The 17031-nt window shown below is 48.4% G+C and overlaps 1 protein-coding gene across 2 annotated transcripts in view; it reads left to right on the top strand.

Annotated features, from left to right (window-relative positions):
* ALG6 (ALG6 alpha-1,3-glucosyltransferase) overlaps nt 1–17031 on the top strand; it is a 908528-nt gene that overhangs the window by 658858 nt on the left and 232639 nt on the right. For both annotated transcript variants that reach the window (XM_069642009.1, XM_069642008.1), the window contains exon 9: nt 15168–15253. In XM_069642009.1, the coding sequence (XP_069498110.1) occupies nt 15168–15253 (86 nt within the window). The remainder of the gene's footprint in view (nt 1–15167; nt 15254–17031) is intronic.

Below are 17031 nucleotides of genomic sequence, written 5' to 3'. Positions count from 1 at the left end.
TGGTCCAACACAAATCTTAAAATGCCTTAACCCCTTTCAAAGCTAGGTGCAGTTAACAAATCAAGAGAATATATTTGACATGCTTCTAGCAAGGGAGGTGCTGGCAGAAAATGATCAACATGTTGTACCAAATCAGACTCTCATCTGAACACAAGAGTCGTGATCGCCCTTGAAGATCTGGGAAAATTAGATTGCGCTCTTTTCACACATGTGGGAAAGCCATTTTTATTTTGGTTTATATTCAGTTTACATGTCAATCAATAAACCTTTACAATATTATATCCATTACTGATATGGTTGTAGGTATATAAACAACATCCACCACCCTCTACAGGTGCAACAGACATCAACAATATATCAGTGTATTAGCCCAATCTTGCTCTGTGAGTTCCCTGCCCAAGCCCGTCTCCCATTTGTATTTTACCTGCAATGTGTCCTTGTGCAGTCTTTTTTTTCATCAAACATTTTATTGAATTTTTCATACACAAATAAACATGACATCTACTAATAGACGTTAGGAAAAACAACCCAAAACCCCCAAACTTTAAACAACAAAAAAAAGGGTCACAAAAGCAAAAACACCAGCAATGTTAGATGACATTTCAATAACATTTACATGTTTCTCACGCCCTCCAGGGGTGTAACTGTTTGACGAAGCATTGAACCAGTCAGGGGGAATCCTCCCATTTCTGCCAAATTTTGTATGCTTTTCAGGCACCCTCTCGCAGTGTACACTCAGTGCTCGATTGCAGCACATATGTCTACATCCGTAGCCGATTGATCATAACTGGGTGTCGTCTCTGAGCCCCATAGCTGTGCAATGTTCCTCCTAAGTACCGCAACGGCAGTCGACAGAAATAACATCTCATATCATGACAGATCGCTTTCATCATCCACCCCTAGCAATAGCTGTGTTGGCTCTCTTGGTATCGTTTTACCCTTGACCCTTGACAACTCATCACAACATGGCTGCCAATACTGTTGTATGTGGTCACACTCCCATAAAATGTGGAACAAACCTTCCTCGCGTCCACAAGGCAAGCATTGTGGATTTGAAGTCTTACCCCATCAGAAGAGTGCCACTCTCGGGTAGTAAGTACGATGTACGATTTTTAAACTGGACAAGTCTTAGTCTGGACGGTATGGCTACCTCAGGAGGGTACATCAACGTAGCAATCCAGTCTTCTGATTGTAGCGTTCCCACATCCCGCTCCCATTTGGCTTTCAGGCTTGCTAATTCCTTTGTGGCAAAGGAAGTGATTGCGTTATACATGGTTGAGGTGACCTTGTGCTTGATCTGTTCTGAGACTATGTTGCGTTCCACGGAGTGTAGTCGGGCATGTTGATCATGTCCGGGAGGTGAGCTTGTAATGCATGTTTCATTTGAGTGTAATGGTACTGTCCTGTGGGCGGGAGAGAGAAACAGGATTGTAGGATTTCGAATGTGACCATCTTGCCCTCCCGTACAACATCTCTGATCTTTGCTATCCCATGTATTATCCAGTTGGGCCATCTGGGGAGCTTGTTTATTTCTGGGAGGTATCTATTGTTCCACAGTGGTGGTATGGGTGTCAGTTTCATGTCCCAGCCCATGTACTTGCGTGTTTCCACCCCCATTCGTGACAGGTGCGATAGGATGGATGGGGGGGGTGGGTGCCCGGCTCGGGTCGTGATACTAGTCTGGGCAATCCAATGCCTCCCTCCCAGACGGATCTTTGGAGCGTGGCAAGTGCTATATATGCGGGTGACCTCCACACCATAGCAGTTTCCGGAGGAAGCAGTCAATTTTTTGAAATTCCTGCCTTGGGATGTGTAGCGGGGCATTTTGTAGAATGAACAGGAAACGGGGGAGCGCAATCATTTTGAAAAGGGCTGCTCTGCCCAGCAGGGTTAGCGGTAGAGAGACCCAGTGACGAACGTCCTCCGAGAATCTCGCGTTGATTGGGTGTAGATTCACAGGTGAGGCTTTTCGTGATTTGTATACCTAGGTACTTGAATCGTTCCATTTCAACACGGTAAGGACAGTCTACTGGTTTTATGTCATTCGCACTCCCTATCGGGAATAATATAGATTTGGACCAATTAACGCGCAATCCGCTGAAGGCTCTATATCTCTCTAGAAAATGTGTAACTGTGGGGCAGGAGTTGACCGGGTTCTTTAAGTAAATCAACGAATCATCTGCATACAGTGAGACATTGTCCTCCCACATGTCCGACCACCGAAAGCCCCCCCATGACTCTGCCTCCCTCAGCAGTACTGCAAGGGGTTCTATAGCAATTGCAAAGATCATGGCTGACAGGGGGCAACCCTGCCTTGTACCCCTCCCCAATACAAAGGGGTCTGACTGCCAGCCATTAACTCTAGTCCTCGCCCTTGGGCGACTTTAAAGGAGTTTCACCCAGTACATAAATTGGTGGCCAAAACCCATGCGGTGCATTATTTCCCAGATAGCCTCCCAGTGCACCGAATCGAAGGCTTTCACGAATTCAATGGCAAGCAATGCCAAAGGACTCTGAAGGGTGCCGGCTCTTTCCAAAGCTGAATGTAGTCTATATAGGTTGATACGGGTTGACCTCTGCAGCATGAAGCCGCATTGGTCCGGGTGCCCAGAGATAAAATGACCTGTTGCAGCCGGTCAGCTAATACCTTCGCAAGAATTTTTGTTTATGAGGGAGATAGGTCTGTATGAACTACAGTTTTCAGGTGGTTTGTCCGCCTTGGGCAGTACTATTATAGTGGCCTCTCTAAGATCGGGGGATAGGGAGCTCTGGTCCCATGCGTTCTGGTACATGCGTAGCAGATGCAGGGCGATCTCGCTTGCCCCTATCTTCCACCATAACTCTACCGGGAAGCCGTTTGGACCCAGGGATTTCCCGGATTCGAGTCCTGACATGGCTGCTATGACTTCCTCCTCCGTGATCTCCTTCTCCAGTAGGCTTTGTTGCTCAGTACTAAGAGTGAAGAGGATGATTTCCGCCATTATTGAATTGTCTTTGGGGGAGGTGGGTGCCCGATATAGGTCAGCGTAGTAAGTGGCAAAGTCTTCCGCTATGTCTTGATCCAACACCAGTGGGTCCGAATCATCTGTGCTGAGCCGTCTGACATGGCTGTGTCCTTCATCCCTGCGTTCTAACCATGCCAACATCTTGCTGGCCTTGTCTCCTGTTTTGTACACTCTAGCCCGTAACGCTCTATGCGCTTGCCTGGCGCTGTCCAGAGCTACATTTTGAAGATGCTTTTGTGCCAGTAGTAGTGCCCAATGCGTTTGTGCGTATTCTGAATTAGATGGGCCTCTTCTGCATGTTTTACCCGCTGTTCAGCCTGGTGTATCGTGGAGAGGTGTTTCTTTTTATGTGCAGTGGTCCAAGAGATTATTTCACCTCTCAACACTGCCTTATAGGCCTCCCATAATACTACTGGATCGGCTACGGTCCCTGTGCTTAATTCAAAGTATGATTTGGTTGTATCCTGGATCCTGTCTAATAGCTCTAGGAATCCCAGGTAGTAATTATTCAGGCGCCAGCGGCGGGAAGGGGTTGGTCTGGAGGTACTAAATTCTAATAACAGGGGGGAGTGTTCAGAGATTCCTCTGTGGAGTAGAAATGCCTTGCGTGCTTTATGTAAATCCCTTGACGGGAGGAAAAAATAATCTAGTCTGCCTCGAAAGCGAAGCATGCGTCCCCGAGTGTTAGGAGTATTCTCTATGGTCAGGGTGTAGATCCCGCCACACATCCCGCAGTCCCAGGGCATCTGCAAATGTATTCAGTTTAGTGCTTGTGGTGGGGTTCCTGCAGCGCAAATGTGTACGATCTAATTCTACATTCATGACTTCATTGAAGTCACCTCCCATGATCATGACATCCGACGTGTCCCTGGTAATCAGGGGAGAGATATCAGCAAGTAGCAAGGTTAGCAGGGTTGGTGGCGCATAGACCATTATCATTGTGATAGATTGTTCCCACAGTGTCCCTGCTATGTATGTATATCTGCCACCTGTGTCTTGGGTGACATTGGTTAAACGGAAGGGGAGTTTCTTATGTATTAATATCATTACGCCACGGGAACGCATAGTAAAGCCAGTGTGTATTGCTATTCGATAGTTTGTGCGTTTAAATAAGGTACAGTGCATGCCTGATAGGTATTTTTCAGTCAGGAACACTACATCCGGCATGTGCCTGTTCAGAAGCTGACCATTAACATTCCAAGTCATGAACCAGAGGGTTCTGACGGTGTTGTTACGTGTGGCCATGACCAATGGAGGTGAGAATATTGTGTACTGCAGTATTTGTTATGAGGTGCCTTTGTTTCCTACGCACTGTGCTAAGCCGTGTTAGCATACAGGGGCATTTCTTCCGGTTATGCGGAGCGTTACTGCTGGAGAAGTCATTTTTGTGTGTAGTTGTTTTGCTTTTGAGCATGTGCCATGCTTGATAGACCCATAAAATAACTAACCTAAATAAACTCTGTATCCCCGCCCTAAACTCCAACCAACTTGAAGCATCAGTCGTCCAAACAAGAAATAGTAGTTGTCAAAACGAACAACTTACATACAATACACTTTAACGTAATCAAACACACCCTAGGCCGGACGGTCTTGGGATTAGTGCCTTTCTCCGATTAAGGGGGTGGGGGTGGGCACAGCCAAGATCCATTAAGGTGTCAGCCTTATGTACAGCACACAGAGGCGCCCTCCAACCGGGCCTCGGAGGCCGCAGTGATTGTGTAGGAGTGTCTGCGGTCGCGCAATGCGTAGTATTCCTACGTCTCAGTTTTCTTTTCTGCTTCTTTCCCACCATGCCTTTATCTTATGCCAGTGATAACATGATTGATTCACTTCCTGCGTCTCTTGCGTCAGGAGCTTCCCGGCCTCAGACACTTAAAGTTGCTGTTTGAGGTGCCTGGACCCCGACCACGTATGGAACACTTGCCCTTCGTGCTCAGCCTTCGGCTTCCGTCTTGCCTTGTCGATGACTTAGTCACTGAATGGATGTCACGTCTCCTACACCTAACACCCCCTCTGCAAGTGCCACCCCCCCACCCTCGGCCTCTTGCCGTCCCACTCGCTCACATACACACCCGATTGCACGCACGTTCATGCGCCCGTTCAGTCATCATACCCGGGGGCTTACTCATAGACCTGGCATTTACCTTCCCTCCCGCTCCTGGCAGTTACACTGGAGGCTTCCACATCACCATGGTGCCCTGAATGGACCTCGGAGGATCCGCGCGTCACGCGTCACGTGACTCTCCATTGCAGCAATAATTTCGTATCACGTGATTACTGTCATCCCCATCACGTGATACGTCCTCACAACAACTCCGTATCACGTGACTTCTGCCATCCCCATCACGTGATACGCCTTCATTGGTTAAAAGCTTCCGGAAAACAATGAGCGTCGCTTCACAGCTGTTTCCACCTGGATTCCGTGACGCTCGTTTCGCTTTTGACTTTACGGATTTGCTCGACCATGTTTTTTTGTATCACGGATTGCCTTTGCCTTGCCCAAGTATTGACTTTGGATCACCAGTTACCGGACTACCTTTACCCAATCGGATTCCTATTGCCTTTGCTTCTTGTTACCTCGTTTTGGAACTGTTGGTTTTCTCGCTGCCTGACCATTGGACTGTCCCTGGTTTGCCCTACAGATTTTGTTTTTTGTCCTGGATTCTTGGTCTCTGGCCTCACGCTGGGCGCTTGCCTGTCTACATACCCACCATCTGCCCTCCACCATTTGGGGAATTCCCAACGCCTCTCTGCTGTTATTGAGCATCTTTGCCAACACATTAGGTAAGCCATTTCGGATCATTTCCCTGGGGTTCTGCTCTTGCCAACTGCTCTGGGCTTATCCTATAACCTATTGCCTCACAGCGTTCGAGGGGTCCTCCGGCTGTTCCCGAATCCAGGCCTACGAACCACTTCACCTGTGGCCTCAAAGACCACACAGGCAGTATTTCTGGTGTTGTCTGTGCGGTACTTGGGGACGGAGGTATTCTTACTCTGCACGACCATCAAGTCTGTAACAGACTGTGAAGCCTCTGGCCGTCGGAGTATGGATCCCTCCGCCGGGGACCCCGTGACCGCTTTAATGCAGGCCGTAGCGGCTCTCAGGACTGACATGGGCACAGCCACAGCCGCCATTCACCACCGCCTAGACCTCCTACAAAGCGCACATCATTCCCCGTCTGCGGACATCGAGCTTAGGGATACCACCCCTCCAGTCCAGGCCACACCTGCTCCCGCTCCTGCCCCTGTATTGATCCCAACCTCCTCTCCTCTTGCTGCCCCAGAACGCTTTCAGGGAGACCCACGGACCTACCGCACCTTCATAAATCAATGCAGACTCCATTTCTTGTGCAGACCTCAGGTCTTCCCCGATTCGGTTACGAAAGCCGCTTTTCTCTTGTCTCATCTATCAGGCATAGCAGCCACTTGGGCATATCCGTTCTTAGAGGGCAACCATCCCGTCTTGTACGATTTTGAGCTTCTGGTCACAGAGATGGCTAAAGTGTTTGATACCCGCTACAAGGCCCAGGCAAGGGACCTGGAACTATTGGATTTTACACAGGGCAAACAAACATTGATCGAGTACATCACCCGGTATAACCAACTCGCCGCTGAAACCTCTTGGCCTGAGGAAAAGAAGGCGATCGTGTTTTACCGAGGACTCAGTGGTGCTATGAAGGACGCCCTTTCGGTGGTCCCTGCCCTTCCTTCTGTTTTCACAGACCTTGTAGACCTTGCCCTACAGGTGGACGCCCGCAAATCTGAACGAAGGATGGAATCCACGTTTGGGCAGCCATCTCCAGCACCATCTGCCGTCGGTTCCGAGCCCATGCAAATAGGCGGAATCCGCAGTCCCATAACACAGTCAGAACGTGAACGTCGAAGAACCAACAACGCTTGTTTCTATTGTGGTCTAAACGGACATTATGTAAAAGAATGCCCCCGCCGACCGAGAAATAAAGTGCTGGGGTTTTCAGAAGGCTCGCCCATGATACCGGGGGCACCGGCGAGCCCATTCACGACCCCCGCTGACCCTGCATTTGGTCCTATCAGACCTATTACAGTACAAGCCCTACTGAAACCCACCAGAGACATCATTCACGCTGTTCAGATAGTGATCGACTCCGGAGCCACGGGTTGTTTTATGGACATTGCGCTAGCACATCGTCTTAATCTACCTCTGATCCAAAAGGACCACCCCGAACCGGTACAGGCTGTTGATGGCACTTCTTTAGCCTCCGGCCCGATAAAACACCAAACCGCACCTTTCGAGGTGGTCATACAAGGTACCCACAAGGAACACTTGTCGTTCGACCTCATTACCACACCCCAGTTCGGGGTCATATTGGGAATACCCTGGTTGAAACACCATAACCCTTTAATCAACTGGGGTACGGGACAAGTGCTGTTTGAGTCAGAAGAATGCCAACATTTTTGTCTCATAGAACCTGAGTCACCCTCATCTCCTGCCTCTATTCTCGGCGCTATGGCTTCCTCCCATATCAGTGACACGACACCTGACGGCACGTCAGCACACACCGTGGGAGCCGTTATGGCAGGCATTCCCAATGAATACCATGATTACCACATGGTCTTTGATAAAACCGTAGCGGAAGGCCTACCTCCGCATAGGCCCCACGATTGCCCTATCAACCTCCTTCCAGAAGCTCCCATACCCAAGGGAAGGGTTTACTCGCTATCACCATCCGAGGAACAAACCCTAAAGGACTATATACAACAGGCCTTACGTTTGGGCCATATTCGGCCGTCCTGCTCTCCGGCTGCCAGTCCTATATTCTTTGTACCAAAGAAAGAGGGCGATTTGCGCCCATGCGTGGACTAGAGGCGGTTGAATTCCATCACAATAAAGAACAGATATCCCATCCCACTTATTTCCACGCTCCTGGATAGGCTGACTAAGGCATTGATCTATACCAAACTAGACCTAATAGAGGCATATAACCTGATCCGAATACGGCGCGGTGACGAATGGATAACCGCGTTTTGTTCCCGACAGGGGTTGTTTGAGTATACCGTAATGCCCTTCGGGCTTTGTAATGCACCTGCAACGTTCCAACGTTTCATCGATGACATTTTCTCTGATATCTTGGATACGTATGTGGTGGTCTATCTAGACGACATCCTGATTTTTTCTTCCTCTTTGGAGGACCATGTCTCTCATGTCAGGGAGATCCTATCACGCCTCAAAAAGAACGCATTGTTTGCCAAACCCGAAAAATGCTCGTTCCATGTCAGAGAGGTGGACTTCCTGGGTTTCCATATTTCTCCTGGGGGGCTATCGATGAATCAATCCAAGGTCCGTGCTGTCACAGAATGTCCAATCCCTGGCAACACCAAACAGTTACAATCCTTTATCGGCTTTGCTAACTTTTACCGACGATTCATAGTTGGGTTTTCTTCCATTGTATCTCCCTTGACAGCATTGACTAGCCCTCGTGTCCCTTTTATCTGGACCTCCATACACCAGAAGGCGTTTGATACTCTTAAATCTAGGTTTGTCTCAGCCCCTGTGTTGCAGCACCCTGACCCAGACTTACCGTATGTACTAGAAGCAGATGCTTCTTCGTTCGCCCTAGGTGCCGTGCTGTCCCAACCATGCCCTGCCACGGGCTGTTTACATCCGGTTGCTTACCATTCACGGAAGTTCTCCGCAGCCGAATCCCATTACACGGTAACTGAGAAGGAACTCTTGGCCATAAAGGATGCCCTCCAGGTATGGCGGCACCACCTCATGGGGGCAAGGCACCAGACGATAGTGTACACAGACCATAAGAACCTCCAGGACTTGGCCTCGCTTAAATGCGCAAATAGCAGATAGGTGCGTTGGCACTTGTTCTTTGCTGCTTTTGACTTTGTGGTTAAGCACAGGCCGGGTTCAGTCCATGGCAAAGCTGACGCTCTTTCTCGCTCCCCTGGGGGGGAAACGTTGCCTCTGTTCCCAGACACGGTGTTAGGAAAGGGCCATGTCATATGTCTATGCACACCATCCCCACCCATGCTTACGGCCATCAAGCAATGGGTTTCCCAACATCCACATACACTCAATGAATGGGATATCGTACTTCAGGAGGGGTTGCCATTCGTCCAGGGTAGATTGTACCTTCCCACGAGCGACGTCCGCAATCAGGCGCTTGCTTGGTCCCACAACGCTGCTATCAACGGCCATCCAGGGCAGCAACGTACTCTTGAGTTGTTACACCGTTGGTGGCCATCCATGAGACGGGACATAGAAAACTATGTTAACACCTGCTCAGTATGTGCTCAATGTAAGGCTCGTAGAGGACGTCCCTTGGGTTTACTCCAACCGCTACCTGTTCCCCCCAGGCCTTGGCATACCATCTCCATGGATCTTATTACAGACCTACCATGCAGACAGGGCTATGACACCATCTGGGTTATAGTAGATTCCTACACCAAAATGGCCCGCTTCATCCCCTGTACCGGCACTCCCTCAGCCCCGACCCTTGCCCGTCTGTTCTTTAAGGCTGTTTTTTGTCTTTTCGGTCTTCCGCAGGTTATTGTATCGGATCGTGGGTCACAGTTTACTTCCTGCTTCTGGCGTGCCCTTACCAAGCTCTTAGGCATTGATTCTCACTTTTCTTCTGCCTATCACCCAGAAAGCGACGGGCAGACGGAGAGAGTAAACCAGGCCCTGGAACAGTACTTGCGTTGTTTGACCCTCCAGTATCAGGATTCCTGGTTTAACCTGCTCCATCTCGCTGAATTTACATACAATAATGCCTGACATTCTGCTACGGGTTTCTCTCCTTTTTATTCTATGTACGGTCAAAATCCCCGCACTCTCCCATTACCTGACCTCACTTCTGCCACTCCTGCTGCTGACGCCTGTGTTCGCGATCTGGCCGATGTCCATGCTCAAACCCTTGTCCATCTTCATGAGGCACAGGCAGTTATGAAATCAAAGGCTGATAGGAAGCGGACAGCGGCCCCTGATTATCACGTGGGTGATCGGGTATGGTTGTCGACCCGGCATTTACGCATCCCCGGTTGTCGCAAACTGTTGCCTCGCTTTATTGGTCCCTACAGAATCACTCGCGTCCTGAACCCTGTTGCTTTTCGCCTTGGGGTCCCTTCTGCCTGGCGGCTCCACCCGGTTTTTCATACTTCCCTCCTCAAACCCTGTCTTGCTCCTACCCGTATCACTACACCTCCTGCTCCCGTTTCGCTGTCCACCCCTGATGAGTTCGAGGTCAATGCCATCATGGGTTCTCGTCTTCACAGGGGTCGCCTTCAGTATCTCGTTGACTGGGTGGGTTATGGCCCTGAGGATCACTCCTGGGTTCCCTCCTCTGATGTTCATGCCCCTCTCCTTGTTGCCCGGTTTCATAGGGATTGCCCTGCCTGCCGTTGAGGGGGGACTCTGTCACGTCTCCTACACCTAACACCTCCTCTGCAAGTGCCACACCCCCACCCTCGGCCTCTTGCCGTCCCACTCGCTCACATACACACCCGATTGCACGCACGTTCATGCGCCAGTTCAGTCATCATACCCGGGGGCTTACTCATAGACCTGGCATTTACCTTCCCTCCCGCTCCTGGCAGTTACACTGGAGACTTCCACATCACCATGGTGCCCTGAATGGACCTCGGAGGATCCGCGCGTCACGCGTCACGTGACTCTCCATTGCAGCAATACTTTCGTATAACGTGATTACTGTCATCCCCATCACGTGATACGTCCTCACAACAACTCTGTATCACGTGACTTCTGCCATCCCCATCACGTGATACGCCTTCATTGGTTAAAAGCTTCCGGAAAACAATGAGCGTCGCTTCACAGCTTTTTCCACCTGGATTCCGTGACGCTCGTTTCGCTTTTGACTTTACGGATTTGCTCGACCACGTTTTTTTGTATCACGGATTGCCTTTGCCTTGCCCAAGTATTGACTTTGGATCACCAGTTACCGGACTACCTTTACCCAATCGGATTCCTATTGCCTTTGCTTCTTGTTACCTCGTTTTGGAACTGTTGGTTTTCTCGCTGCCTGACCATTGGACTGTCCCTGGTTTGCCCTACGGATTTTGTTTTTTGTCCTGGATTCTTGGTCTCTGGCCTCACGCTGGGCGCTTGCCTGTCTACATACCCACCATCTGCCCTCCATCATTTGGGGAATTCCCAACGCCTCTCTGCTGTTATTGAGCATCTTTGCCAACACATTAGGTAAGCCATTTCGGATCATTTCCCTGGGGTTCTGCTCTTGCCAACTGCTCTGTGCTTATCCTATAACCTATTGCCTTACAGCGTTCGAGGGGTCCTTTGCCGGCTGTTCCCGAATCCAGGCCTACGAACCTCTTCACCTGTGGCCTCAAAGACCACACAGGCAGTATTTCTGGTGTTGTCTGTGCGGTACTTGGGGACGGAGGTATTCTTACTCTGCACGACCATCAAGTCTGTAACAATGGAACCCCCTTTGTGCACCACTGAGGTAAAAACTTTGTCTCAGCCACCCCAGTATGGTGGCTCCTTATCTGGTCCGCCATGCACGGGCGGGGTCTATCAGGTCCTCCACAGCCCACGGGAGTGTTCCCGAGATCATTACTGCTGACATTGGCTCTAGGGATGAGGCTTCTGTGGAACATATTCCCAGACTATGTTTGGATGGAGCAGGTGTTAACTGGCGATATCCTTGCAATGGGTATTTTGGTTTCTCCCAATCCTATGTGCAAGACTCCCTTGCCTCTACTACTGGGATACCTCCCGAGGGTCTTCGCGACCTACATGCAGGGGCACAACGTTAGTAGGCAAAGACCCTTGTGTCCCTAAATTCACAGGCCTCCACAGGCCTCTGTACGCACAAAATGGCCAAGCAAAACTAAATGGTGCCCAAGTAGTGAACCAGTAAGTCAAGGAAACGCATACGTACTATTCCCAAATTGATGCTGGCAGCTGGTCTCGATCCTCATGTCGTCGAGCCGGGATTTACCAGGCAGTTCTTCACTGGGGGAGCTGGCAACCAGACCGACTCCCACAGACTGTGAATCTCTGGTCCCTCTGCCACCAACAGTACCACAAGGGTCATTTGTGTCTCGTTTGTGCTGGCAGCCCAATGACTGGTGCACTTGTTACAGAATTTTAACATCTGCACCATCTACGTGGACTACTATGCCATGGACTGCTTGGCACAGGCAACTGTACTGGCCCCATCTAGACTTGGGCTCAATTTCCTCGATTTCTTCTTAATCGCCATGTGGACCCTGACAACCGCCATCTAGCCTCAGACTTCTGAAGACAGTTAATTGACCGGTTTCAAAACCTCATGAAGTAGAGAGCATAGCTGAGTATGTGAAAGGTATTATTAGTGCGATGATATCTCAGCCGCCTATATCTCCAAACCTTCCTCCAACTTTGATCACGCCTACCATGACTAAGCCTAAGCCTTCTGCTACGCCAAGCCTCCCTCATGCTCCAGAGCCTGGCTCTGGCCGCATACAGCCTTCGATCACACCCGTGCCATGCGAGCAGCCAGCTCCATTAGTGTCCTAGCAGCCAGCCACCCCAGAAGCCACCAGCTATGACATGGGTCTCTAATGATGCTCCTGACAACAATTCATCTTCCACCGAGGCAGTGGACATTCCTCACTTGGCCAAGGCCTTCCATGACAGGGCTGTCGGAATTCCTAGGGGTCCCAATTCGGAAAAACTGCAGCAGGAATTGGGGAGGATCTCTGAGATGCTGGCCTTCAGGAGATCCAGGCTACAGATACAAAAGAATGCCTGCTCACAGTGCAAGCCACAGATAGGAAGCTCCAGTAATATTTCTGTCTTGGTTTCTCTTCTTCACTCTTACTAGACGTGTATGAGCATGCACTCGTTATCCCTCCCGGGTCTCTGGCGTTTCCTCTGGGATCAGTGTCACTGGGCCTGTCTGCAATATGGGAAACTCTTTTCGGGTCGTCAGGTTGACACTAGTTTTCCTCGCTTCTTCTTCTCTTGCTCAGTATCGCCGCTGCAAAGTTGAGAGGCTCTGTGGACTCTGCGTTGTTGCTGGACTGAACAGTCCACTGACTCTCGGTCACGCCACAACACAAAGTTTGATATCTTCTTTGGGGTTCTCTTCCCCCAGGGTCTCCTGCTTCCAGCTTCTCTTGCGTCTCCTTGGCACGCAAGCTTTCACACAGGCTGGCACGCTGCATGTCTCTGGCTCTCAGCTCTTGTAACACAGCTGACTTGAAACTCCCAGGCTTCACCTTCAGATAGGAGGACTTCTCCTGTTTTTATAAGCTATAGCTGGGTCTTTCTCAGCGGGGCCTAATAGTCCGTTCTTTCTGTTGCCTGAGGCACTACTCTTCTTCTCAGTAGTGTAAAGGTACTTTTTTTCATTGTGCAACAAGGTTTATATACCACAATAACAGAGAATGGTTTGTTCTACTGGTCTTCTTTGTGTTGTTGCTTTAAATGGTGAGGTGTGTGTTTCTCTTCGACTAGGAGTCCTTGTCCCGAAGCGGGGTGCCGCCCCCTGGGAGGTCCCGCATGCCTCTCCCCTTAGGGAGGATATTGTGTAACGGGCTCACCTCCCTGGGCTCGCAAGGAAAGGTTCCCCCCTAAGGAGAAGTGACTAAATCCTGTGATTTGTCACAGTAGGGAGTAATCAACAGTCATAACTGTGCCCGTCCTTCAATTCCTCGTTAGAAGTGAGAATGTGGTTGCAGAAACTGCACCTTCCACGAAGACATTGTACACTGGAGCTGGAGTAATGCATTCAGAATTCTTTCCTCATCTAATATATCCACAGTAGAAAGCACGTCGCCGTAGGCAGTTATGTTTAGTGCGATATTTGCTGCCCTTGCAGTCACCTTCACTCGTTTCTTTATTTAGAAAAATTGGATTGAAGCGTTATGTCAACATGTTGTAATCGGAGGAAACGTGTGCATTTTAAGTCTAATATTAGCATAAACACTTTCATAGTTGAAGGGGTCAGTGGCTTATTTGTACACTCATCCAGATAAACTGAGAAATTGTCAACGTAAGCAGTGACAGTAAGTGTATATCACGGTGGCTATAACGGGCTCTTTTAGCTGGTTCCCAATTACAGATAGGGGAGCATATGCTGATGGCTGTAAAATCCTTAAGGAGGTGGCTTGTGTGTTTACTGCTGCCACCGAGCCCTCTAGTCGCTTGTAATCTTAAGCACCTTTGAAGAGTATGTCATGTACTGCTGGAAGGGCCTGGGAAAGATGGGCTGCGTGTTAGTGCTACAAGCCTCCCATGTTATGGCTACGCAGCTGTGACACAAGCAGCTGTGGGAGGGATGAGTTTCATGAGCATGATCGCTGTGGTTACAAATTTAATTTTGAAATTGATCCTGCACAAGTGCTAATGTCTTTAGAATGCTTGATTTATTACTGTTTAACTCTGTCATTGCCAGCAACAAGATCGAAATAAACTCAAACATGTAAGCAATGTGTCTCTTATGTAACAGCCCAGTGGCATAATGTGTCTTCGCATCTAAAAAAAACATGTGAATGATATAGGATTTTCGTTTCGCATTTTTGTGTCATGGACAGATGCCTGTAAGACCAACTTCTGTCAGCTGAGGCACATTTCAAGAACATGCTAATTGACATGAACATGTGGGCCTCACGTTCTATTGGTATCACTGTTTATTTCGACAAGGGATCCCACAGTCAATTTGCCTTTTATGTAAGCAAGTCGAGATGGACTGGCCAATTCAGCTTCTCCACTTTGTAGGTCTTTCTTTGTAAAAAATTAATTGTATGTACCAGATTTCATGGTAGCGTTTCTTGTACCTCTTAATAGCATACCTACGCCATCTTGTCTTAGCAGCATTCTGCTAACACGTTTTCTTTGAGATGCACAATTTTCCAAAATTTGGTATAGAGAGATAAGGTAAGTTATTACCTATTAATTTCTGAAGCAACATGCTCCAAATAGTTTACCAGTATTTAAAACATTTAATAAATGTTCCGCCTGTTCCAAATGTAATTTTCATTTACATGTAAACTATTTATTCTTTCCATTGGGATATGTTGTGATTTTGCATTTAGAATCAATTGCTTGCATGCATTATTTAGCGAGTGGACACATATTATTTGATGTTTGCCTGAAAGCATATGTTTCACAATACACTGAGAATTAATCTGGTCCAAAATGTATTTCAGGACAAGGTGGCCAATGTCTGGTGCAGCATGAGCATCCTCTTAAAAATCAAGAATATTCTGTCTCCTCAAACTCAATTAAGACTCAGGTGAGAACACATCCTACCTTGTTTATCCTCTTCTCCATTAGGATTGCGTCTTGGTTGAAAGTATTGGGACCAAAAATGAAGTAGTTATTATAATTCCAGGCAAGTCAAGTGGCTACATTGCTGGCTTTTGAAACGGGAGGCTTGTTTTCTAAACCATGGTTCATCATTTCACCAATGCTTTATCATGAGCCTGAACAAATCACTTAGCCTTCCTGTACCGAAACATCTATGAAAATCTGTTTGTGGTTAGTACCACCGACTGGGCAGGTTAGCCATATGGGCAGCGTGGGGATTGTGGAGTGCAAAAATGAACAGTCTGGTTTTTGATAGAAGATGGCTAGGGTCTGAATCTGTTATGTATACTAGACCTAGGAGGTCGTCTGTAGGACTGTTTAGGTGTAAGGATGCCAGATTTTAGTAGCAAGGTGTTAGTTGAGGGACTGGCGGTGGGCGGATGTGAGGGTTTTGTCACTTCCTGGCTCTTGATGGTAGATTTCACTGAGATTAAAGGTGCAGACCAGTGCCACACAGGAGAGCTTTCATGAGTCCGCTGGGTTTCCAGCACATGGTAGTGGCAAGAGGTTTGAAAATGCTTGTCGTGAATTAGCCCATGTTTCTGGCGCACAGTTTTTAGTTGGTTGAAAAGCCAAATCTTTAGCTGTTTCATGAAAGTCAGGTAGATCTCTTTCAGGCATAGAGGTTTGGGTAGGATGTTCCACATATGTAAAACTACTAAGTTTACATTGTACTGCCTATTACTATCCCATTTACATGCCCCAACGTATGATTAATTACCTCGTTAGCATCTACCAATTGTTGTAGGTGTTTCAGGACCACCTTCGCCATGATTTTCTGGGTGCTCCTTGCAACCCTTTTTATATATCTGGATGATGACTGCCTGGCGCCATGAGTTCCTGTTCTAACCAGTGCTTTAAAGAGTTGGAATAGTACTGGGGCCCATATTAGCGGCTTGTCCCAGAGCAGTGTATAGGGACAAAATCCGGCACAGCGGCCTTGCAGGATTTTGCAGAATCGAGAGCCTCGATAATTATTTATGTTTCTGTGAAGACAATGGGGTCTACCGCTGACACTATGGGTGGTCGCTCTTATTGGTGTTGCTAAAAGAACAGGGTCCTCTGGTGTGCCTGGAGGTGCTTTGTACAACCCTGAGAAATGATCCCACCATGCTTCAGATGTAATACAACAATGATATGATAGGTTATTTATAACACGCTTAATACCCAGAGGTTTCTATGCGCTTATGCAGAGATCGAACCTGTGTGGCTCTGTGTCGTCTTGCTTACAAGGCGAGCACGTTGCCGCATGAGCTATCCTCCAGAGATGAACTTCTCAGCACCATTCGTATCTTTCCCAGACACAAGTTTCCAAAATAGAGATGAATCGCCTATTGTTAGTGACTCTAGCATATTGTCCCAGAAGCTATGCTCAAAGTTCTTCTTGGTTTTAATCAGAACTTTGTAGTTGGCTCTAGCTATAGGCAGGCACTGTTTCTCCAGCATGGGGTCTAGCATGGATTCACATGCTTATGAATATTCCCTGTCGTCAGGCTGGGAATCCTCGGTAAGAAAAAATCAGTATCAGTTTCGTTTCTGATCTGTCTTTCGTAGTAGTAACCAATCACTGATCTCTGCGTCATACTGACCACAGCCAATGACTGCCCTCTACCTAAGCCCCGCCTCTGGCAGCCATCTTCAGATTTTTACCGCACGTTCAAGTGTTGGGATCCTCGTGCTATTGCTCTCGAGCGTTAGTGCTAT

Source organism: Ambystoma mexicanum, chromosome 1q (genome assembly GCF_040938575.1).
Source record: "Ambystoma mexicanum isolate Mex_15411 chromosome 1q, UKY_AmexF1_1, whole genome shotgun sequence".
NCBI lineage: Eukaryota > Metazoa > Chordata > Amphibia > Caudata > Ambystomatidae > Ambystoma > Ambystoma mexicanum.
The sequence above is the reverse complement of the archived record's forward strand: the minus strand, read 5'-3'. Positions and strand labels throughout refer to the sequence as shown.